This window comes from Ahaetulla prasina, chromosome 3, assembly GCF_028640845.1.
Source record: "Ahaetulla prasina isolate Xishuangbanna chromosome 3, ASM2864084v1, whole genome shotgun sequence".
NCBI lineage: Eukaryota > Metazoa > Chordata > Lepidosauria > Squamata > Colubridae > Ahaetulla > Ahaetulla prasina.
The window spans coordinates 117280620-117306973 of NC_080541.1; the positions used below are offsets into that span (position 1 = coordinate 117280620).

The 26354-nt window shown below is 46.5% G+C and overlaps 1 protein-coding gene across 1 annotated transcript in view; it reads left to right on the forward strand.

The window, feature by feature from the left end:
* Positions 1–26354, forward strand: part of ADCY10 (adenylate cyclase 10) — a 192720-nt gene that overhangs the window by 40352 nt on the left and 126014 nt on the right. Inside the window, exons 5-6 of the mRNA XM_058176628.1 lie at positions 7319–7415; positions 8092–8180. Coding sequence (XP_058032611.1) covers positions 7319–7415; positions 8092–8180 — 186 coding nt within the window. The remainder of the gene's footprint in view (positions 1–7318; positions 7416–8091; positions 8181–26354) is intronic.

The following is a 26354-nucleotide window of genomic DNA, read 5'->3' on the forward strand; positions in this document are numbered from 1 at the left end:
CTGATATTCTGAAGGTGGAAATGTGATTTAAATTATAAAACTTTTGTTTTCCTGCATTTGTACAATGTTAAATTTTCTAACTTCTTGTTCTACTGTTTTTATACTATTTATGGTTGTACTTCTAGCAAATTTAAAACAGTAATAGAATACATAATAAATAAATGTAGAATAATAGGTGATAGTCTCATCACATTGTTGATAGTCTCTTGACATGGTTAACTAAGTCAGCTGCTCCCTTGGAATAACATGATCACCTGTCACCTGGAGAAAAATCCTGTTAAAAAACTTCCTATAAAAGTCACTGTAGCATTATCATCCCATGATCTCCCCCTTAAAAATATGTGTCCAGGGGTGACCGTGGATGGAGTCAATAAAATAAAATGTCATACTTAACTGAGCAACCAAAACATGTCCTTTTGAATGTGTCATTTATAGCATATATTCCTAAGAACTCACAGGACTTTGATATCCCTGGTGGCATCCACAATTTTGATACTCTTGATCCCACTGCACAGATGCCACTCTGGATATGTACTCGATATTCGCAATCTGTAATGCTTAAATTTACTGCTAAAGTATTTATTTTAAAAAAAAATCACTCTAGGGAGAGGGGATCAACTGTGTCAAAATGTACTAAGGCACATAAGGCATATATACCAGAGGTGAAATGCTCCCGGTTTGGACCGGATCACTCGATCCGGTAGCGATGGCGCTGGGTGGTTCGGAGAACCAGTAGAAAAAATCCCTGCCCGCCCCCATGCCCAGCTGAGCCACGCAATCATCAGAGATTTTTTTTTACTTTTAAAAGCATTTTTTCTTTGGCCAAAAAGACGCCTTTAAAAGTAAAAAAAAAGCCTCTGATGATTACGCGGCTCCGCTGCGATCGTCAGAGCCTTTTAAAAGCATTTTTTCTACAACCTCTTCGGCTGAAGAGTTGTAAAAAATGCTTTTAAAAGGCTCTGACGATCCCAGCTGAACTGCCTGATTGTCAAAGCCTTCAATAGAAAAAATGCTTTTAAAAGGCTCTGGTGATCTCAGCTGAGTTGTCTGATAGTCAGAGGCTTTTTTTTCTTTTAAAGGCAAAAAAAAAAAGCTTTTTTTCAGCTGAAGAGGTTGTAGAAAAAATGTGTTTAAAAGTAAAAAAAAAAAAGTTGGCCACGTCCACCCCACCAAGCCATGCCCACAGAACTGGTAGTAACGAATTTTACATTTCATTCAGGATTAAATATTGTATTTAATTAAATGTGAGTGATGTTGAGCTGGCCATGGTCATCCAGTCACATGATCACCCAGCCATGCCTACCTAGCCAGTCGTTAGGACAGAGAACCGGTTGTTAAATTATTTGAATCCCACCAGTGCCCTTAGTGCTTATTGTCGGGCCCAAAAGAAAATAAGACCAGGTCTTATTTTCGGGAAAACACAGTATTACAGAACCACAAAAGTCAATAAAACAGCTAAGGGAACATAATGTTCATGTTTATCCAAATGAATATGAACAAAATCCATAAATATGGACAAATTCTGGCATACAAACTTAATGTTCAGTAACAAAAATAACTACAATATTTCTAACCCAAAAAGGAATCTGGCTGTCTGATAGCCCCCCAACAAATATCTTGGCTTGCACTTGACAGGAAACAATAAATAAATATATCAAAATAATTATAAACTATGACAAGAGATTAATAATACCTTGAAATGTAGCAGAAACTTTTATCATAAAACAAATACCTTGTTTCATGTATGCTCTGACTTTGAAATGTTTCAATCAGAATAGACCTGGAGGGGACCTTGAAGGTCTTCTAGTCCAGCCCCTGCTCAAGCAGGAGATCCTATAACATTTCAGATGTCAATGTCCAGTCTCTTCTTAAAAACCTCCAGTGATGAAATGCCCACAAGCTGTTCCACTGATTAATTGTCCTCACTATTAGGAAGTCTTTCCTTAATTCCAGGTTGCTTCTCTCCTTGATCAGTTTCCATCCATTGTTTCTTGTCCTGCCCTGTGGTACTTTGGAGAATAATTTGACTGGAATACTGCTATCATGTCCCCCTTAGTCCTTCTTTTCTCGAGACTAGCCAAACCCAAATCCTGCAACTGTTCTTCGTATGTTTTAGTCTCCAGGCTTTTAATCATCTTAGTGGCTCTTTGTGCACTTTTTCCAAAGTCTCAACCACATTTTATAATGTGGTAACCAAAACTGGATCCAGTATTCCACATGTGGTCTTATTAAGGCTTTATAAAGAGATACTAATACTTCACATGATTTTGATTCTATGCCTCTGTTTATGCAACCAAGGATTTTATTAGCTTTTTTGGCTGCTGCCGCATGCTGCTGACTCATGCTTAAGTGATCATCCACTAGGACTTCAAGGTCCTTCTCAAGGTTACTGTTTTTGAGCCAGGTCTTGCCTAATCTGTACTTGTACTTTTTCTTTACCAGGTGTTTTTCTCCACATTAAATTTCATTTTGTTGGATAGGGCCCATTGTTCAAATCTGTCAAGATCTTTTTCAAACCTGAGCTTGTCTTCTGAGATGTTGGCTATTCCTGCCAGCTTAGTATCATCTGCAAATTTGATGAGTTCCCCTTCTATTCTCTCATCTAAGTAATTTATGAAGATATTGAAGAGTACTGGGCCTAAGATGGAACCCTGTGGTACCCCACTCAGGAGTGAAATTCACTTACTTTCACTACTGGCTTGCAAATGTGTGTGCACGCGCATGCGCAGAGCCTGAAATCATTGCAAAAAAGGGATGTCATGACATCTGTGTAGGTGGGTGGAGCCTCCCGCAGCAGCTGCTACTGGTTCGCCTGAACTGGATAGAGCCGGCTGAATTTCACCCCGACCTAGTGCTTATTTCCCTCCATTTGAATGTAATACCATTAAGGACTACTCGTTTAGTACCGTTTGTCAGCCAGTTACAAATCCATGTGGTAATCCAAGCTTATCAAGAAATAGGTTGTGGTCTACTTTGTCAAATGCCTTGCTGAAGTCTAAATATACTGCACAGTATATTTCCACAGCATTTTACGTCTACTAATTTAGTCATTTTGTAAAAGAATGAAATAAGATTGGTTTGGTATAATCTGTTTTTAACAAATCCATGATCACTACTAGTTATAATTTTATTTGTTTCTAGATGTTCACAGATCTGTTTTTTTTTTTCATTATCTTTTCCAGGATCTTCCTAGGTATTGATGTTAGGCAGATTAGACTGTAATTTCCTGGGTCTGTTCCCGCCCCCCACTTTTAAAGATGGGAACCATAGCAGCTCTTTTCCAATCCTCTGGTAGTTCCCCGTGCTCCAAGATCTTTTAAAGATACAATGGTTCTGAGATATCATCTGTCAGCTCCTTCAGAATACTGGGATGTAATCCATTAGGTCCTGGTGATTTATATTCATCAAAATCAGACAGGTGTACTCTTACTATTTTCTTGCTTATTTTAATTTTATTTTTTAGTCTGTTTTTCAGTTATGTTTTTGGTAGGTTGGGCTATAGTTTCTTTTTGTGTGAAGACTGATGCAAAGAATGAGTTAAGCAGCTCTGCTTTCTCTCGATTGCCTGTTACTTCCTTGCCATCTTCTCTCTTTAGTGGACCGGCTGTTTCTTGACTTTTTTTTTGTTATTTATATGTGGAAAGATAATTTTTTTATTATCTTTGACTTTTGTTGCAAGTCTTTGTTCATTCTGAGCCTTTGCTTTCCTGACTTCATCTTTGCAGCTCTGGGCTATCTGCTGATATTCTGCCTTAGTTATATGTCCCTCTTCCCATTTTTTATACTTTTTACTTTTTGTCTTTCAGTTTAGCAGAGAGATCATTGTGCAACCGTGCTAATTTCTTCTTGGGTTTCTTTCTTTTTTTTTCCGGTGATGTTGTGTTGGCCTGTGCTTTTATGATTATATTTTTCAGTGTTTCCCATGCTTCTTAAGTTGCTTTTCCCTTTAGGATTTTTATCCATGAAATTTTGCTTAGGGTCTTTCTGAGTTTAGAAAAATCAGCTCTTTTAAACTTTAATACACTGGTTGGATTATATTCTATTGCTTGTGTTTGCATTATATTGAATTCCAGTATGATGTGGACACTCTTGCCCATGGTTCCAGCAACTTTAATTCCCTCTATCACGTCTTCTCTATTACTAAGAATTAAATCCAATGCAGTTTTTCCTCTAGTTCCCTCCTTTACCTTTTGGATGACAAAGTTGTCAGCTAAGTTGGTTATGAATCTTTTCGATCTCCCACTTGCTGCAGAGTTTGTCTCCCAGTTGATATCAGGGTAGTTAAAGTCTCCCATTATTTCTGTGGTAATTGATTAGCAAATAGTTCATCTATTTCTTTTGCTTGGTTCAGTGGCCTGTAGTATATGCCTATAGCAATGTCATCCCCCACCTTTTATATTGAACCATAAGGATTCTAGGAGGTTTTCATCCTTGGTTTTCTGTATATCTGTAGACATGTAGTGATCTTTTCTATATAATGCAATTCCACCTCTTCTGTTAGATCTGTTTCTTTTGTATAGTTTGTATCCTTCCATCAGTACATTCAGTCATGAGTTTCATCCCACCAAGTTTCAATAATGGCAACTATATCTTATCTGCCTTCATGTACCAATATTTCCAAGTTCACCCTGTTTGTTCCCTAAACTTTGAACATCAGCATACAGGTATTTGAGTCCTTTATGGGTCTTGGGTATATTTCTTAAATGTCCTACTTTGTAACTGGGATTTCCATACTTTCCCTCACTCTCTACTTCATTATGTTTTTCTTTTTTATTTCTTTTTTTCTCTTTACTCACTTCCTCTTTGAGTGATTGGTGTCAACAGTCCAACTAGCGAGCCCAAAATAAGTATGCACTCTCAGGAACTTTGTAACCCCAACTTTGTAATCTTTTGAAGGGGCCACTCCAGCTTTTGCTGCCGCCTTCACTTTCCACTCTGTGCCAGACATCATCCTTCTTTTCCCTTCAACAGCTCTCTCAGAGATGACCCAGTGGGCTGTGGAGTTTGATTGAGAGCTGGTTTAATGTCAATGGTCCGACTAGCTAGCCCAAAAGAATTAGGCACTCTCAGGAACTTAATAACCCCAAAAGCGTAACTTTATGGATACACCATTTCATCACTGAAGAATCAAAACCAGCTCTGGTTTTTTGAGAGCTGGTTTAATGTCAATGGTCCGACTAGCTAGCCCAAAAGAAGTAGACACTCTCAGGAACGTTATGATCCCAAAAGTGTAACTTTATTGGATACACCATTTCATCACTGAAGAATCAAAACCAGCTCTGGTTATTCCTTGCAATGCTTGCATGATTGAACAATGGCTTCACTCTTTCCCTACCATGGATGTTCACACTGTTCAATTATGAATCATCTTTTTGTTTTGAGAATAGTTCACTTCTTTGTCGGACATCTGCACCAGTGACCTTGATGGATTCTTGGCTCTCACAGTCTCTCCCTGGAATGTCTGCATTCTTTCTCACACTCCCCTTCCCCTCAATTTTTTGGCAAGTTGAATAGTGATAAGTCTTGAAAGTTTCAAAAGCAGTTCAATCTTGTGAATTGATTATCTAGTGTTTTTTGCTTGGAATTACATTCTAAAGGTCATGAAGAATTTCCCCCCTCAATTTTAGTTTAAAGTCCGTTTTGATAAGATGAGCCAGTCATTTTCTGAATATATTATTTCCAGTTCTTCTGTGGTGCAGTCCATCTATTGCCAATAGTCCTTAATCTAGATAATGCAGATCATGGTCTAGGAAGCCAAAGTTCTGGTGACAACATCAGTTTTTAAGCTAGTGGTTCATTTCAAAAATCCTATGCTCCCTCATTGGATGTTGGCCTTTTGTTGAAGGTATAGATGAAAACACCACTTGTGCTCCTAATTCTCTAACTTTCTTCCCTAGCTCTTCATAATCTCTTGTTATTGTTTTCAGATTCATTGTTATGTCATTGGTCCCCATATGTAGGAGAAGAAAAGGGTAGTAATCGATGGGATTGATTATTTTAGTAAGATACTCATTTACATCTTTGATTTTTGCTCCAAGGAGACTGTATCCCACCCCCCACCCCCCGATTGACTGCCTGGTCTGTTTTTGTTCCCCTAAGAATTGAATATCCTATTACCAGTATTTACTTTGCTGTATTTTGAATGCTGCATGCAAGCACATTAGGCGTGCACTCATAGAACTTGTTAAACCGGTTGCAGCCCACCACTGAAACCTTGCAGCCCACTTCGTGAAACCTTGAACACACTTAAGTTTCATCAACATTTACACTTCTACTGATAGTTATCTTGTTTGTGTCTTGGTGTAGATTATGTATCTCTTTTGAGATTTACTGTATCACACAAGTACACCTTCCTTTGAACAAGCATCCCATTTTGTACTCTTTTCTTTTGGGATGTGCGCATAGGCTTTGCTTCCAAAATTTTTAGATGGCTTAAATTTGGGGCTTTTCCATTCCATAATTCATATAGAGTTTTCTCAGTTGATTTTCCTGGTAGTTCAATTATGTGGTCATAATTGTCTTCCCCCCCTGCCACTCCCAGTATTTGGCTGGCATATCTGCATCAAACAGCATGGTTCTTCCACTCTCATATAGAGTACAATTCTTTCTTTCTACAACCCCATTTTGTCCTGGGTTGAATAGTACAGTACTTTGAAATATTATGCCATGTTTTCTGAGAATCTCCTGTGTGCTTTCACCTGCATATTCAGTTCCACTGCCTTTGTGCAAGACACTTGGCATTTTGCCAAATTTGTGGCTTACTTGAGCCAAATACTGTTCAAGTTTCTCTGGTAGTTCACTTTTGTTGTGTAACAGATATCGTATACCTGGAGTAATCATCTATAAAAGTGAGAAAATATCTCTTATTTCCTGGAGTCAAGGACATAGAGTATAACCATAGTTGCAAATACTGTCATCTACTGGCTGAATATTATTATAGCTGCACAAATTCTACATTCCAATGTAGACAAAACCTTGTAAAACTCAAACTATTTGAATCCTTAAAGATATTTGAATCCTTAGATATATATTCTGACAACTTGTTGGGAGCAGCTGATATGACTCTCTCCCTCCCAACCAACCTATCTAAATTTCACTGTCTCTTAGTCCTCTGGAATGCAGTGCAGTCCCACTCTCCTGGGAATCTGGACTACATTTCACCACACTAATAAAAATATGTATCAAAAATCATTCCTGTGTTTAAGAGGCTGATAAAATTGCTACTATAATTTACATAACGACATATTCTTAGTATCTCATATTAGAAAAATGATTGTCATTGACGATAAATAGCTGACAAAAGATTATATATCTCCAGGTTAAATACATTCGAAATGTCCCTGACTTTGATACTGATGAATTCTTCAATAGATGTGCAGACTACCTGAATCAGAATCATATTTGTGACAGTTTTGGTGAGTTCTTCAGGAACATTGAGGTTTGGAGTTATTTCTCAGCTCATTTATTGTTATTATTCCATTGCATTTGATTTTCTAACCCAATTGAAATAACATCTCAGTCTTCAGTTTTACAATGATGTAGGAAAGTTTCTTTCTAAAATTTATCAGAGATTTTAGCTTGCTTTGCCCATTAAAATATAACAGCATTTTCTTTATATCAAGAACAAACCTATATAACTAACTATACAAGATTGGCAGTAGAATGCTGCTTCCATTTCCCAACTACAACTAACCAACTATAGAAATATCAAGGAACTGCTTTTACTTGTGTTTTGAATATATAGAAGGGGCAGTGAAAAGTGGACTGTACTAGCTGCCCACATTTCAGAACTGCTATGGTTGCTATATATTCAAGACTTCTATATTAAATTGAAAATATGAGAGGATTTACAACTCTTTTCAAATAAAAAATAGTCAGAAAATGATGGCACTACCACAACTTTCACAAACACATGCACACACTCACATTCACAAGCACACACATTTACATATGTTGCCAGAATCACAATCCTGCTTCTCTGAACATTAGCAGAAATGCATAGAATGCACAAATTCAACAACACATAAATATACCATGTTGTGTTTCATCAAGAGTCATAGTCTCATTTTTTTCCTCACTTTTCCTTGCCAGAGATTTTGAGAATAGCCTCTGTGTTGGGTCCAGATGAAGAACTTGAAAAACGTTTGCGAAAATATGTGATGAAAAATGTCCTGAAAAAGGTACTTCAGTAAATGCTTAGTTAGCAGCGGTTTCATATGAATATAATTAATGTAACATTTTCCACAGAAGAAATGCTGCTATAGCAGTGATGGCTAACCTTGTCCAGCCCAAGTGCACAAAGTGTGCGCACATGCGCACAAATGCACACCTGCGCTCCTGAACCTCTAAAATGCAATGCACGCATGACTCCCCCACATGTATGCACCCCGCACATGTGTGGCAGAGATCCAAAGACCAGCTGGCTAGCTAAGAGGCGTGTGTGCATGCACAGCAGAACTGAGCTGGGGTGACAGCTCGTGTGCCCACAGAGAGGGCACTGCATGCTACCTTTCGCATGCGTGCCATAGGTTCGCCAACACGGTGCTATAGGAATGTTGTTATTATTCTCCATGATTTTTTTTTTTTAAAAATTGAATGTTTCTTTATTATGAGAAGTTGACAATTTTCCCTGGATGTTCTGAAAAAGAATATGAGGATGAGAGATAAGAATTCCATGTTTACGATTTCCTTGTAAACCTCCTTCATCAATATTTCTGGAAGTGTTGAAACTGAGATTTTCCATTACGTATTTATTTTTTTACCAGAATGCCAAAAAGACTTTTGCTACATTAGAATCTGATTCAGGGAATAGAAGGCTTCTCATGGAATTCATAAATATACTGAATGTCCTTAAAAAAATACTGTCTATGTTAGATACAACAGTCCCTCTCCACCCAATTGTTTCTTAGTGTAGAAGCATTAGAAGAAGGATTACCTGCTGCTCCACCTTCCATCTCTATTCTATTATGATTATGTACATAAAAGAGTTAAAACTGGAATAATGAAAGTTCACTCCTTTGGACTATGCATGCAAAGTACCTAACATGTTTCCAATGACTCCTGAAAGTTATGTGATAGAGATTCAGATAATGTAGATCAGCGGTCACCAACTGGTGGTCCGGGCCACTGGTGGTCCACGAGAAAATTTTGATGGTCCATGGAGAAATCTTTGTATTTTTGCCGGTGGATCAGCTGCAGCACAAATGGGCTGAAGCAGCGATTGTGATAGCTGGAAGCTGTGGGAGTGAAGCACTACTTGCATTTGCGCAGCATCAGCATTCTGCCTTGGTATATTTGCCCGGCTGGTGGTGCAAAGCAGCTCTCGTCTCCTGCCACTTGGGACTCGGAGCAGTAAATGACAACTGGTTCAGGGAGCAGACAGATTTTGCTCTCTATTGCGGATGCCAGATCGGCCTCCTGCAAGTTCTTGTCTCTCAAGGAGCGCTCACTGAAGCGGCATGGGAAACTTTGGCCGAGCTCCTCGAGAGATGAGAGCTTGCAGGGAGCCAATCTGGCATCTGCAATAGAGAGCAAAATCCGACTGCTCCACTGACCAGATGCCATTTACTGCTCCGAGTCCCAAGTGGCATGAAACGAGGGCTGCTTTGCTCCACTGGCTAGTGCAAATATACCGAGGCGGAATGCTGATGCTGTGCAAAATGAAATAGAGAAAAAGAGAGAGAATGAAAGAGAGCGAATGAGAAAGAGAATGAGAGAGAGAGAGAGAGAGACAGAGAGAGAGAGTGACAGAGAGAGAGAGACAGAGAATCAGAGAGAGAATGAGAGAGTGAGAGAGAGAGAATGAGAGAGAATCAGAATGAGAGAGAATGAGAGACAGAATGAAAGAGAATCAGAGAGAGAGAGAATCAGAATGAGAGAGAGAGGGAATGGGGGGAGAGAAAGAGAACGAGAAAGAAAGAGAGAGAAAGAGACAGAGAGAGAGAGTGACAGAGAGAGAGAGACAGAGAATCAGAGAGAGAATGAGAGAGTGAGAGAGAGAATGAGAGAGAATCAGAATGAGAGAGAATGAGAGACAGAATGAAAGAGAATCAGAGAGAGAGAATCAGAATGAGAGAGAGAGGAATGGGGAGAGAAAGAGAACGAGAAAGAAAGAGAGAGAGAGAGACAGAGAGAGAGAGAGTGACAGAGAGAGAGAGACAGAGAATCAGAGAGAGAATGAGAGAGTGAGAGAGAGAGAATGAGAGAGAATCAGAATGAGAGAGAATGAGAGACAGAATGAAAGAGAATCAGAGAGAGAGAGAATCAGAATGAGAGAGAGAGGGAATGGGGGGAGAGAAAGAGAACGAGAAAGAAAGAGTGGGAGAGAGAGAGAGAGAAAGAGAGAGGAGAGACAGAGAAAGAAAGAGAGATGAGAGAATGAGAGAGAATGAGTGGGAGAGAGAGAGAATGAATGGGAGAGAGAGGGGGGAGAGAGAGCTGTGAGAATGAGAGAGAATGAGTGAGAGAGGGAGAAAGAGAGAGGGAGGGAGAAAGAGAGAGGAAGAGAGAGAGAATGAGTGGGAGAGAGAGAATGAATGGGAGAGAGAGGGGGAGAGAGAGATGTGAGAATGAGAGAGAATGAGTGAGAGAGAGAGAAAGAGAATGAGAGAGAAAGAGTGGGAGAGAGAGGGGAGAGAGGGGGGAGAAAAAGAGGGAGAGAGAAAAGAGAGAATGCCTGAAGGACCCCATCTTATCACTAGGAGTTCAGGTGCTTTAGCAAGTGGCGCGCTGGATTCGTATTAGGGGTCTGCGGGATTTAAAATTATGAACTTGGTGGTCCCTGAGGTCCAAAAGGTTGGGGACCCCTGATGTAGATTGATACTGGTAGCTCCTTTTATCTCTTAGAAGTTCATAGAATCATAGGGCTGGAAGGAACCTTTGAAATCTTCTAGTGCAAACTCTTCCCCAAGACAGGAGTTGTTATTCTATCTTACATAAATAGCTGGCCAATTTTTTCTTGAAGACCTCCAGGAAACACAAGCCAGGAGGCAAGTTGCTCCCTTGTTTAATTGTTCTTACTGTTAGGAAATTTCTCCTTAGTTTCAGCCTGGATCTCTCTTTAAAGCACTTTCACTTCTCATTGTTTTTTGTCCTCATGTGCTTTGTAGAATAAGTCAACCCCCACTTCTCTGTGGCAGCCCCTCATGTACTGATAACTGTCATGTTCTTCTCTTCATTAGTTAGACATACCTAGTTTCCTTAACCATTCATCATATAGCCCCTTATCACTTTTGTTGCTCTCCTCTAGGGCCTCAGCACTTTTGTATCATGGTGAGTAGCATGGGGACTAATTCTATGACTGTGGCTATCTTGAACGGGGTGAGCTTCTATAGACCGCATTATTATAGGCAACCTCAGCAAAGGGGAGACGATCTGCTCAATTAGACTGCTGATAGTTGACCTAGCACCTCAAATATTGCTCTATCGTTGCATTAGGTCGTTCCACAGCCTCATTTCTGCTTGGATGAAACACAGAACTAAGCCCCTGGGAGGACCCTACCATTTTCACGAACTTTCTCCAAAATTTTGCCATGAACTGGGCACCCCCCCACCTCTGTCGGAGATGATCCTCTTTGGCACTCCATGCAGCCTATATATGTGTTGCAGAAACAAACTGGCCAGTTTCTGGGCAGACAGGAGGCTTGAGCAAGCTATGAAGCTTGGAAAACAGGTCTATCACCATCCAGATGATCATGTTCCTTCCGCTTTCAGGGAGCTTGACTATAAAGTCTATTGCTATTTCTTCCCAAGGTTGAATTGGAACTGCCACTTGCTGCAACAACCCTGGGATCTTCCCTGGCCTTTTCTTCATGGCTGCACACATGGCACAACTTTTTACATAGCTTTCTATGTCCTTTTTCATCCCTGGCCTGTAGCTGTAGCTCATTCTTCAAGCAGTGGGAAAACTCAGGAAGTAGTTTTAATCAGAAATGTGATTTTGGGCCCTAACCGCTGCCTATTTCCCACAGCTTCAAGCCCAAGCTTACTTAATTTGCTGGCTGGCCAAACATATCACAATCAATTCAATCCTATACAATTCTACACCCTATCATTATAGATGCACATCTAAGAATTTTTAACAGAATTCACATCTAATTAATCAAATCAAATTATCTGAATCTTCCCATTTAGACAGGCTTTACCGTTTAAACCCCTGGTGGGAAGAACAATAAACAAATTCTTCTTTATTCTTAGTTCTTTCAGAGTTCTTTGGCTCTTTTAAGAATGGTAAATTATCAAAATCTTTATAACACTGCAGTATTTCTTTGACACCCATTGATCTCTCTTTAGGCACTAAATTGTTACTACATGTCTCTGCCCTGGGGGGTGTTTTGCATTTAGCCAGGGTTCTCATGAGCAAGTTTGAACTCGTCTTTTCTTTTTAAAAACAACTTTTACTGCTGTAATAGTTTTAACGTGACCCTGGGTGGGTAGCACAGTCCAGAGAGGACATTTCCCTTGAGACCACCTGAATTGCCATAGTTAGTTACCAGACTGGAATAATCCTTACCAACTTGATTAGTCCTTTACCACAGCCTGAAGACCACTAGGGACCTCTCACACAAGTCTCAGATTTTCACAGTCCTACCCAATCCCCTTGGTTAGTTACCAGACTTGAGTAATCCTTACCAACTTAATCTAGGAGACCTTTATTACAACGCCTTTCAGGTGCGGATCATCACTCCTCTATCATTCCGTCTTTTACCATGGCTTAATGACCGTTAGGGACAATACTTTACCACAGCCAAAGACCGCTATGGACTTCTCATCCACACACCTCTCACACAAGTCTCAGATTCTCACATCCTACCCAACCCACCAACCGCCTAGGAGTGCGTTCTTATTTTACCAGAACTACTTACCCCTAGGTTTGTGCACAAAGTCTGCCTGGTCTGTTCCAGCAATTTCAAAAACCTGGTCCCTTCCCTCTCTTTCCATTTTCAATTGACCAGTATTTAAAATGGGGGTCCGTGTTTTGCTCTGCACTCCTGAAGAGCCAAGTCAACTGCAGACCATTGAAATCAACTGTTGTGACCCAGGTTCCTGGACCCGGACTCCTGGACTCGGATGATTCAGAAAGTGAGGGAGAAGACCTGGCAAGCCCTGCTTCTCTTGGGCCCTCTCCCTCCCTGGCACCCACTCAAAGGGAGGAGGAGGGGCCGGCAAGGCCTCATTCTCCCGAGCCTTCTTCTGATTTGGCAACGCCCCAAGAACAGTTTTGGAGTGATGCAAGACTGCACAGACGTGATCGGTGGGTGCAGCAGAGGAAGCGTTGGGACAAAGCCAAGGAATGATGGTCATGCAGTGACATCTGCAGAGACTATAAATAGGAGGCGGGACTTCCTGGTTTTTTGTCTTGGACAAAGCAATGAATTTGCGCGGGCAAACTGTATCAATGGAGGCAAGAATATATTCGTGAGTAATTCTGGCCTTAGCTATAATTTCCTCGTTATCTCCAGAAACTTGGCAGGCCCATGGGTAGACATGGCCAGGACATTTATCTATGTAAATAAAGGAGAAGAGAAGGCCTTTGACTGACTCTTTGTTGGGAGTATTGGGGGAGGGAAACAGAACATTTTGTCCAAGACCCCGACTAAACCATCTTCCACCAAAGATGGACCAGCAGCAGGTACAGCAGCAGTTACAGCAGCTACAAGCGGCTAATCAACAGCTCCAGCAGCAAGTGGCTCACTTGGCAGGCCAACTTTGTGCCGGGAATGTGCCTGCAGCCCCCCCCCCCGTCCTCCCACTCCTCCTCCTCGTCGCAAGTGCCTGATAACCGTGCCGGATAAGTTTTCTGGGCAGCCTGAGATTTTCCCGACCTTCTTGGGACAGTGCCAGCTCTACATGTCTATGCGGCCAGAGAATTTCCCAGACGACCGGGCTAAGGTGGCCTTCGTGATTAACCTTCTTTCCGGCTTGGCTGCCCGATGGGCCATGCCCCTCTTGCTCTAGGACAGCCCCCTGCTGGCAGAACAACAGCGTTTTTGGCAGCACCTGCGCATCATGTTCGGATGCTGACAGCAACCAGGCGCCTTAAGGAACTGCGTCAAGGGAAACACCCCCCTGCAGGAGTACATCACCAAATTTTGTCTTTTGTGCCAGGACTCTGACTGGAATGATGCAGTGCTGGTGGACGCGTTCCAGGAGGGACTCTCAGAGGAACTGCAAAATGAGCTGGCCCGGGTGGAGGCGCCGCGGACCCTCGACAACTTGGTGCCCCTTTGTCTCCTCCTCGACACCCGTTTGCAACGGCAACTGTCCCGTCGCACCCCCCGGGACCCGCCGTCGACATCTGCACCCCCACTTCCTGCGCCACCAGCACCCCGGGTCGCCCCACATTTTGTAACCGCTGCGGAAGAGCCCATGGAGTTGGGAGCGGCCAGACCTCGCCTGACAGCCCAGGAGCGGAACCGGAGGCACCAAGGGGGATTGTGCCTGTACTGTGGGGAGCCCGGCCACTTCGCCGCTTCTTGCCCCAGAAAGCGAAGTGGGGCATGCACGCCGGTCCCCGAATCACAGCGTGACCAATCGGGAAACGGAGCAGGCCCGACCTCGGGGAAACCCTAGGTCGGGCACGTACTAAGCCCCCACTGGACGTTGCGGAGGTAGACTCTGGGCCCCCTCGGCATCTGATTCTGGACACACGGATATGGTTGGGGAACCAGTCAGACAGGCTCCAGGCGCATGCACTAGTGGACTCAGGGGCCACAACAAACTTTATGGACCAGGCCTTTGTGACCCAGTTTGCGGTCCCCGTGGTTCCGGTGGACCCTCCGATGCGGGTAGGGACAACTGATGGACGAGAACTGGTGTCCGGCCCCATTAAATTCGCCACCCAGCCTTTGTGCCTGGCTATTGGGGACCATGAGGAGGCGATCCAGTTTTATGTCACGGCGGACCTTCATTTTCCTTGGGTTGGCCTGGCTTCGGACCCATGATCCTCAGGTGGCCTGGTCGCGGAACGCCATCTCTTTCCCGAGTCTGCAGTGCGTCGACCACATCCGCCACACCTGTGCTGGCCAGAACGTCCCCACCGCTGCCATCACCTTGCCTCCTGAGCTGACGGACTTCGCCGACGTGTTCAGCGAGAAGGAGGCGGACCGACTACCCCCGCATCGGCCCTACGATTGCCCCGTGGACCTTCTGCCCAACGTACCACTGCCTGTGGGATGCCTGTATTCCATGTCGGAGCCCGAGTTGGCCGCCCTTAGGGACTTCCTGGACAAAAATCTGGCCCGAGGTTTCATCCGGCCTTCAAAATCCCCTCTCTCGGCCCCGGTCCTCTTTGTGAAGAAGAAGACAGATGACTTGCACCTATGCTGTGATTACCGCCAGCTAAAAGCCATTACGGTGCGGAATCGCTACCCCCTGCCGCTCATCCCGGAGCTGCTGGAGAGGTTGCGGGAGGCCACGATCTTCACCAAGCTCGATCTCTGGGGGGCCTACAACCTGGTGCAGATGCGAGAATGAGATGAATGGAAGACGGCATTCGGCACCCGATACGGACGCTACGAATACACTGTCATGCCATTTGGGTTGACCAACGCTCCCGCCGTTTTCCAGCACTTCATGAACGACGTGTTCCGAGACATGTTGGATCGGTTCGTGGTTATCTACCTGAATGACATCCTGATTTACTCCTGGTCCAGGGAAAGCCACCTTCGACACGTCGGTCTGGTTCTGCAACACTTGCGGGAGCAACAACTCAATGCAAAGCTGGAGAAATGCGTCTTCTTCTGGACTTCCATAGAATTCCTCGGGCATATCATCTCGCCCGAGGGCATAGCCATGGACCCACGCAAAGTAGAAGCTTTGTGTAGCTGGGAAGCCCCTCGTCGGGTGAAGGATGTTCAGCGCCTGCTGGGCTTCGCCAACTACTACCAGACCTTCATCCCGGGCTTCGCCACACTGATGGCTCCACTTACCCAGCTCCTCAGGAAGAAGGTTGCGTTCCGGTGGGGTCCCCCGCAGCAAGAAGCATTCACAGCCCTCAAGAAAGCCTTCATCACGGAACCCGTCCTGAGGCATCCCGACCCGCTCCGGCCTTTTGTGGTGGAGATGGACGCGTCCAATGTGGCTCTGGGAGCGGTGCTGCTACAGGCTCTGACGAATGGCAGCACACTTTTTCCCTGCGCTTACTACTCCTGGAAACTCAATCCTTCCGAGCCCAACTTCACCATCTGGGAAAAAGAGTTGCTGGCTATCAAGGCTGCATTCGAGGCTTGGCGACACCATCTGGAGGGGGCCTGACATCAGGTGGAGGTCCGAACGGACCATCGGAATCTAAGCACCTCACCACAGCTCGGAAGCTGAACCAGCGGCAGATCCGGTGGTCGTTGTTTTTTGCCTGGTTCAACTTCTGCGTGACCTACATTCCCATTGGTCACAACCGGAGGGCAGATGCCCTGTCCCGCAAGCCAGAGTACCTCTGCGCCAAGGTCCCCCTTTCTCCACGGATGGTGCTGCCGGCAGAAGCCTTGGCCACAGCACGGGAACCAGTGGACTTGTGGGCCCAGGTGCGAGAGGTGCAGCGCCAGGACGCCTGGTCGCAGCAAAGGAGAGCGGAGGTGGGCCCCACGTCTCCTTGGACCTACTCAAGTTTCAGGGGCGATTATATGTTCCCACAGGACCACTCCGAGCCCTCGTCATGACCCAGTGCCACGACAACCCTGCAGCAGGACATTTTGGGTTCTTCAAGACCCTCCACCTGGTGACACGGACCTTTTGGTGGCCCCAAGTGTGGCATGATGTACATGCCTACGTGACATCCTGCGTACCGTGCCGGCAAGCCAAGGCCACCACGGGGCCCCTCTCGGGCTCCTCCAGCCCTTGCCGACACCCGACAGACCCTGGGGGGCGATCTCCATGGACTTCCTGACGGACCTGCCGCTGTTCTCTGGGTTCACCACAGTGCTGGTGGTGGTGGACATGCTCACCAAGATGGCACACTTCATCCCATGCCACGGACTGCCCACAGCCGCCTCCATGGTCTACCGGACAGGGTGGTTTCGGACTGCGGAGTTCAGTTCACAGCTCGCTTCTGGAAGAGCCTGATGGCCGCGTTGGAGGTGCAGGTGTGTCTGTCGTCATCGCACCATCCGGAGACCGACGGGGGTACAGAGAAGGTCATTGGTATCCTGGAACAGTATCTCCGTTGCTTCATCAACCAGCAACGCTTCTTCTGCGCATGCGCGTTATGGCGGCGTTCTGAGCTTCGTGGAGACGGCGGCTGTGAGTCCTTCGGGCCGCAATGCTGCTCTGCCGGCCGCCTGGCCGCTTGGTCCCCGGCTCCAGTTGTATGATCCTCCCGGCAGCCGAGAGCGAGGTCTTTGGTCCTTATTGAGCTCTCGGCTGCTGAGTTTGGAGCCGGAGTCCCTGGGCAGCGGCGGATGGCGGCGGCCATGTTGGGGGGGGCGCGAGGAGACGCCCGGCCCGAATCAGCTGTTTGGCGGCCGCAATGCAGTTCCGCCGGCCGCCTGGCTGCTTGGTCCCGGCTCCGGTTGTGTGATTCTCCCGGCAGCCGAGAGCGAGGTCTTTGGACCTCATTGAGCTCCCGGCTGCTGAGTGCGGAGCCGAAGTCCTCGAACAGCGGCGGATGGCGGCGGCCATGCTGGGGGGGGCGCGATGAGACACCCGGCCTGACCCAGCTGTTTGGCGGCCGGTTTTCGGCCGCGGATGTCATCAACGGCTGTGGGAGCGTACCAAACATCGATGAAGGATGGAGGACATCGACATCGACGGCGGTATGCTGGGTTCTGGGTGTTGGACCGCAGGTAACACCGGTGGTTGGAGTGGGGCCTGTACGGGCATGATTATTGCCCCTCCCCTTTCCTTCCTTCCTCCCTTCATGGCCCGGATCATCGTTCTTCCCCCCACTGCTGACTTTTTGCCAAGGCCTGCCAAAAATGCCGTTATTTCATCAACGACTTACATCTTTCCGGGTTGCTTTTCCATCGGCGACAGAGGTGGCGGGGCCTGGTCACTTACAACAGCGGCACAGCGGCGTGCTGGGGCCGTGTTGGGCCCAGCGGGAAAATCTGGCGGCTGGTTGGTGGTGGTACGGACAGCGGTATGGACAGCACTGACGGCACTGGCGGCATGATCTCGTCCCGATTATCGTACCACACGGGTTTTTGTCCCGTGATGGTACGTTGCCGGGAACCCGAGGGAGATTTTTATCCCGGCTATTGACTTTTTCCATCTTTGTAGCCGAGGAAACAACCAAGGGAAGGCTATTATGCCAACCTCCGAGGTGGAGGTCATTAGATCGGGATCGGACTTTCGGCCCCTTGGTTGTTTCTGGACCCTTTGGATTTTCTACGGACTATAACCAATATCATCGCCCGAGTGGCCAGTAATATGACTAACTATCGAGTGCGACGGAACATCTCCGCGGTTAGGATGGACATCCTTCGCTGTATATTGACTATTTCCCATGAGATACTCGTTTGCCGAACTACTACGACTGCGAGGTTCCCCCGCCTCGCAGGAATGGCCCTCCAAATTATCGAGGGCTTACCTTAACGAAGGGTCTTGGGACCCAGAGAGGTGGTATGCGGCCAAGAAGAAGTTGTGGGGTTTTTTAAATAGTTTTTTAAACAAGGGTTTTTTAAGGGGCGGGATTTGTGGTGGGGTGAGAACCCGTCGGGGGGGGATCCAGCCCCTGTGCTAGTTCGCGACACTATTCCATCTTGTCTGAAGGCAGGGGGGGAGGACGTTCCAGGTTTAGAGGGTTGCTCGATCTATACGGTAAGTGGGAGAGGCAGATATGGCGGGGGGGAGGGGCCGTACCGAGTTGAGGGAGCACGCGTTCGATGTTTGAGAGCGATCGCGTGCTCCGGCCCCTCAGTCCCTACCCGTTCCTCGGGTGGCCATGATCCTCAGAGCTTGGATCTTCGGCTGATGTTATGTAATGCCCGGTCCGTGGTTAATAAGGCTCCCCTGATCTGCGATCTTATTCAGGGGGAGTCCGCGGACCTTATGGGCATTACGGAAACCTGGTTGGGCCTAGAGGGGGGGGTCCCCCTTGTTGAGATGTGCCCTCCAGGTTTCCGAGCATTTCATCAGCCGAGGGCCCAAGGTAGGGGTGGGGGGGTGGCGGTTGTTATCAGGGAGGATCTAGAGCCGAGGGAGACCACTGTTCCTCAGATTGCCGGCTGTGAATCCCTCTATGTGCGGTGGGGTTATAGGAATCAGTTGGGCTTGGTGATCGCGTACCTGGCTCCTTGCTGCGTGACCACAGCCCTGCCCGAGCTGTTGGAGGTACTCGCTGCTGTGGCGGTTGAGACCCCCAGACTTATAGTCATGGGGGACTTTAACCTGCCATCAGTTGGCTTGTCATCGACGGCAGCTCGGGAGTTCTTGGCTTCCATGACGGCCTTGGACCTGATTCGAGTAAATGATGGCCCTACGCACACGGGGGGAGGCACACTGGATCTGATTTATATCTCTGGACAGTGGTTAAATGATCTGGTGTTAGATGATTTAGTAACGGAACCAATGTCATGGTCGGATCATTTTCTCCTTCGCCTAGACCTTCGAACCGCCATTCACCACCGCAGGGAGACGGAACCTATACGGTGGTTCCGTCCCAGGCGCCTGATGGACCCTGAGAGGTTCCTGACGGAGCTTGGGCCATTCCCTGAGGAACTGGCCCACGGCACGGCTGAGGAACTGGTCGTGGCCTGGGAACAGGCCGCCGGGCCTTGGACCGTGTCGCGCCTTTGCGGCCTCTGACCCGGCGAGGTCTCGTCCCGCCCTTGGTTCTCCGAGGGGCTGAGGGAGATGAAACGCCGGAGAAGACGCCTGGAGAGCACCTGGAGGTCCAGTCGCCCGGTTGATCGGACACTAGTTAGATCCTACTCTAGGACCTACCTAGTGGCAATGAGGGAAGCGAGGTTGCCCTATGCCTCTCCACCCTCATTGCGCCGGCAGATAACCGCCCGCCGCCCTGTGGGTGACCCGCCTCTCCTACATCAGGAGGTGCGGATGACCCTCTGCAGGACGAGCCGAGGAGTTTAGTGGTTATCTATACGATAAAATCGCTCAGCTGAGGGACGGTCTGGACCGAATTTGGGATGAGCGAGGAGAGGAGGCACGTCTTGTTGAGCCCATTTGGGATGAGTTTGACCCTGTGGCTCCCGAGGACGTCGACAGGTTGTTGGGGAGGCTGCACGGCACGACATGTTTACTGGACCCGTGTCCTTCCTGGCTGGTACTGGCCACTCAGGCGGTGACACGAGGCTGGCTCCAGAGGATTATCAACGCTTCTTTGTTGGAAGGGGTTTTCCCTGCCGCCTTGAAAGAGGCGGTGGTGAGACCCCTCCTTAAGAAGCCCTCCCTGGACCCAGCTATTTTAGGTAATTATCGTCCAGTCTCCAACCTTCGCTTTGTTGCGAAGGTTGTAGAGAGTGCCGTGGCGCGACAGCTACCCCGATACCTGGATGAAGACGTCTATCTAGACCCGTTCCAGTCCGGCTTCCGACCCGGATACAGCACGGAGACAGCTTTGGTCGCATTGGTTGATGATCTCTGGAGGGCTAGGGACAGGGGTTATTCCTCTGCCCTGGTCCTATTAGACCTCTCAGCGGCGTTCGATACCATCGACCATGGTATCCTGCTGCGCCGGTTGGGGGGATTGGGAGTGGGAGGCACCGTATATCGGTGGTTCTCCTCCTATCTCTCCGACGTCGCAGACGGTGTTGACAGGGGGCAGAGGTCGACCGCGAGGGCCTCACTTGTGGGGGTCCCTCAGGGGTCGATTCTCTCGCCTGCTGTTCAACATCTACATGAAGCCGCTGGGTGAGATCATCAGTGGTTTCGGGTGAGATACCAGCAGTACGCTGATGATACCCAGCTGTACTTTTCCACCCCGGGCCACCCCAATGAAGTTGTTGAAGTGCTGTCCCGGTGTTTGGAAGCCGTACGGGTCTGGATGGGGAGAAACAGGCTCAAGCTTAATCCCTCCAAGACGGAGTGGCTGTGGATGCCGGCATCCCGATTCAGTCAGCTGCAGCCGCAGCTGGCTGTTGGAGGCGAATTATTGGCCCCAAAGGATAGGGTGCGCAACTTAGGTGTCCTCCTGGATGATCGGCTATCGTTTGAAGATCATCTGACGGCCGTCTCCAGGAGGGCCTTCCACCAGGTTCGCCTGGTTCGGCAGTTGCGCCCCTTCCTTGATCGGGATGCCTTATGCACAGTCACTCATGCGCTCGTTACCTCTCGCTTGGATTACTGTAATGCTCTCTACATGGGGCTCCCCTTGAAGTGCACTCGGAGGCTCCAGTTAGTCCAGAATGCAGCTGCGCGGGTGATAGAGGGAGCTACTCGTAGCTCCCATGTAACACCGCTCCTGCGCAGACTGCACTGGCTACCTGTGGCCTTCCGAGTGCACTTTAAGGTGTTGGTTACGACCTTTAAAGCGCTCCATGGCTTAGGGCCTGGGTACTTACGGGACCGCCTGCTGTTACCACATGCCTCCCACCGACCAGACGCTCCCATAGAGAGGGACTTCTCAGGGTGCCGTCCGCCAAACAATGTCGGCTGGCGGCCCCAGGAAGGGCCTTCTCTGTGGGGCTCCCACTCTGGAACGAGCTTCCCCGGGTTTACGCCAAATACCTGACCTTCGGACATTCCGTCGCGAACTCAAGACTCATCTCTTTATTCGCGCGGGGCTGGCCTAAATTGGATTTTTAATAGGAAATTTTATTAATTTTTAAACGGGGTTTTTAGTTTATGGTAATTTTAATTTCAGGCTAATTTTTAAATAAGTTTTTTAAATGACATTTTAACTTGTAGATTTGTATTGCTGGTTTTATCTTGCCTGTACACCGCCCTGAGTCCTTCGGGAGAAGGGCGGTATAAAAATCAAATAAAATAAATAAATAAATAAATAAAATAAATAAGCAACAGGACAACTGGGCCGATTACCTGTCCCTGGCGGAGTTTGCTTTTAACAACTCTCAGCACACCTCTACTCAGATGACCCTGTTCTTTGCCAATGTGGGGTACCATCCGCGGCTCTTCCCTCTGGCACCACCGGACTCTCCTGTTCCCGAAACGCAGACCTTCCTGACGGAATTGCATGTGGTCCAACAGTTGGTACGTCAGCAGCTTGATCGGGCAAAGGAGGACTACAAACTGTCCGCCGACCGCTCCCGACGGGCAACGCCCCCGCTGGTGGTTGGAGACTGGGTGTGGCTCTCCACCAAACACCTCCCATCCGACCGCCCAGTAAAGAAGTTGGACCACCGATTCATTGGCCACGTTCCCTGTCGTGGCAGTCATCAACCCGGTAGCCTACCGACTGACCCTGCCACGATCCATGCGGATCCACCCCGTCTTTCACCGGTCCCTTCTGGTTCCTGAGGCCACACTGAGTCCCTTTCAGTGCCCAACAGCACCGGTCACTGTCGCCGACAGGTTGGAGGAATACGAACCACAGCATACGAGACTCCCGCTGGCTGAAGGGTCGTTTCCAATATTTGATCACGTGGAAGGGATACGGGACTGATTTCTCCTGGGTAGATGCCTCCGACGTTCATGCCCCTGACCTGGTGCAGGCCTTCCATGAGCAGAACCCAGCCCAACCGCATCCTGATCGTCAGCCCCGGGGGAAGGGCCCTGCGGTGAGGGATAGTGTTGTGACCCAGGTTCCTGGACCTGGACTCCTGGACTCGGATGATTCAGAAAGTGAGGGAGAAGACCTGGCAAGCCCTGCTTCTCTTGGGCCTTCTCCCTCCCTGGCACCCACTCAAAGGGAGAAGGAGGGGCCGACAAGGCCTCATTCTCCCGAGCCTTCTTCTGATTTGGCAACGCCCCAAGAACAGTTTTGGAGTGATGCAAGACTGCACAGACGTGACCGGCGCGCGCAGCAGAGGAAGCGTTGGGACAAAGCCAAGGAATGATGGTCATGCAGTGACATCTGCAGAGACTATAAATAGGAGGCGGGACTTCCTGGTTTTTTGTCTTGGACAAAGCAATGAATTTGCGTGGGCAAACTGTATCAATGGAGGCAAGAATATATTCGTGAGTAATTCTGGCCTTATCTATAATTTCCTCGTTATCTCCAGAAACTTGGCAGGCCCGTGGGTAGACATGGCCAGGACATTTATCTATGTAAATAAAGGAGAAGAGAAGGCCTTTGACTGACTCTTTGTTGGGAGTATTGGGGGAGGGAAACAGAACATCAACAGAGCATGCCTTCTTCACTCGATCCCACTGCTCAGGGCATCAGAAGAAAACAAAAGATTGCCTGCATTCTCCACCAATTTGTTGGAAATGAATTCAGACATGGATTGATAAAAACAAAGAGATTTTATTTAAAAGAAAATAATAAAAGCAATTTTGCAAAATAGGGTGGGTATCCCAGCAGATCTCAACAAAGGAGTTTGAGCTGGGAAACCACTCCTGAAATTTTAAAAGCATTACATTTTATAGTTCCCTATCCTGATACCCCCCATGCCCCTCCTACATTGGATACAGTAACTGATCATAGCTAATTTGAAGCGCCTTCAGGAAACAACACCATCTCTTTCTCTAATTACATGTTCATCAACACCTCCCTGTTTTGCAAGCATGGCTCTTTCTTATCTCTATTGCTTGGCATTAAGGAATGTCCCCATAGCTGGGCCTCTTTCTAGCGGGCCACAAACAAAAGAAGATCTATTCTAACACAACATTGTTTCATATTGGTATGCTTTCAGCATGTCTTTTCTCTAACTGTCTTAAAGCAGAATAATGTTTAACAAATTTAAAAGAGTTACAGAGCTGGAAGAGACCCTGCAGGTCATTCAGTCCAACCCCCTGCCTAAGCAAAATTGAATCTTCACTTATATGCATTTCTAACCTATATATCTACATACTATTTTATTTTTGAATTTTCTTATATCCTACATTATAAACTTCCAACATCACCGGCCCTAATATATCTTGTAAATGTTTATAAAATTCTGCCAGTAGCCCATCAGGCCCTGGTGTTTTATTATTCTTTTGTCTCTTAATCGCTTAGGCCAATTCCATCATGATATTTGTTCATTCAGCATAGCTTTAACTGATTCAGGTACTCTAGGGAGTTCAAATTGTTCCAAATATTGCTGTATTTTATTTTCTAAAATTTTCTCCTGATCATACAGTTTCCCATAATACTTTTATTATTATTTTTTGTCCTCATTCTGTTAATATCTATGTGTCTATTGGTGGCTGATTTGTCAGAGTGCCAGACTTCTAGAAATTCCCTGGCATTTTTGAACTTGGCCTGATCTAGGATTGTCACATTTTCCCAGAAGTTCTCTTTGAAAAAAATGTCCATTTCTTTTTCCGTATCTGTCTGTATTCTGAAGTTCCAAAGCAATTTAACTTCTTCATTTTCTATGACTTTTTCTATTTTATGGTCCCACTAATTCTTGCTTACAGGCAAATATTTCTTGCAGATCTTCCAATGCACCATTGTTGCTACTTTGTCATGCTGCTGCTTGTATTCAGTCTGTGCGATCTTGCAGCAGCTTATCAGGTGGTCCACTGTTTCTTCAGCTTTTTTGCATAGATGGCACTTACTGTCCGTTGCTGTCTTCTGTATTTTGGCTTTGTATACATTTGTCCTTAAGGCTTGGTCTTGTGCAGCCAGAATTAATCCCCCAATCTTTCTTTAACTTTCGTGCTCTTAGCCATTGCCAAGTCTTGTTATTATCTGCTTTCCCTGCTATTTTTTTTTAAGGTACTGGCCATGTAGCGCTTTGCCTTCCCATACCTCCATTCTGTTCTTCATTTGGTCTTTTTTGTAGGCCAGTTTGGTCTCTCCAGTAGTCAGCAAACCTTCCTGGCATACTAACTTCAGTGCATCTTCTTCATTGTCCTTAAGATATTATTATTATTATTTACACAAAATGACAGTATACACAGCAAAGGAGATAACTATGCTGGATTTCGTATCACAGAACACTAGTCGAACACTTCACAAGCATTTAGGACTGTGTGATGTATCGGCGAATTATGCGAGCAGATCCCAGTAAGGTGGCCTTCTGCAGCTGACCAATGGTGATCTTGTCAGCGCCAATTGCTTTCAAGTGCTTGCCTAGGTCTTTAGGCACAGCTCCCAGTGTGCCGAGTACCACTGGAACCACCTGCACTGGTTTATGCCAGAGTCTTTGCAATTTGATTCTCAAATCTTGATATCTAGTGACTTTTTCAAGTTGTTTCTCATCAATTCTGCTGTCACCAGGTATAGCAATGTCAACTATCCACACTTTTTTCTTTTCCACAATCATGATATCTGGGGTATTGTGTTCCAAAATGTTATCAGTCTGTGTTCTGAAATCCCACAGTAGTTTTGCATGCTCATTTTCAATCACTTTTTCAGGCTTATGATTCCACCAGTTCTTTGCTACAGGCAGATGGTAATTGTGACACAAGTTCCAATGGACCATCTGAGCGACTGTGTTGTGACGTTGTTTGTAGTCGGTCTGAGCTATTGTCTTACAACAGCTCAGTATGTGATTAATGGTTTCATCTGCGTCTTTGCAGAGTCTGCATTTGGGATCATCAGCAGATTTTTCTATTCTGGCTTTGATTACATTTGTTCTAATGGCTTGTTCTTGGGCCGCAAGAATTAGGCCTTCTGTTTCTTTCTTCAATGTTCCGTTGGTCAGCCATAACCAAATCTTTTACTTATCTACTTTTCCTTGGATCTTTTCAAGGAACTGTCCATGCAATGCTTTGTTATACCAGCTGTCAGCTCGAGCTTGCATTGTTGTTTTCCTATATTGATACTTGGTTTGCCATACTTTTAGCAGCTTCCTCTTGTTGACCTCCATCAAAGCTGGTTCAACATTGTCTTTTACATAATCTGCCCGAGCATGTTTCTCTTCTTCAATTGTCTGCTTCATTTGCAAAAGTCCTCTGCCGCCTACCTTTCTGGGAAAATATAGCCTGTCAATGTAACTACGTGGGTGCAGGGCATAGTGTATGGTCATCAGTTTTCTTGTTTTCCTACTATAATAATATATAATAATAATATATAATAATATTATATTATATAATATAATAAAGGTAAAGGTAAAGGTTCCCCTCGCACATACGTGCTAGTCATTGCCAACTGTAGGGGGCAGTGCTCATCTCTGTTTCAAAGCTGAAGAGCCAGCGCTGTCTGAAGACGTCTCTGTGGTCATGTGGCCGGCATGACTCAATGCCAAAGGCGCACGGAACGCTGTTACCTTCCCACCAAAGGTGGTCCCTATTTTTTCTACTTGCATTTTTACATGCTTTCAAAACTGCTAGGTTGGCAGAAGCTGGGACAAGTAACGGGAGCTCACCCCATTACACGGCAGCACTAGGGATTCGAACCACCGAGCTGC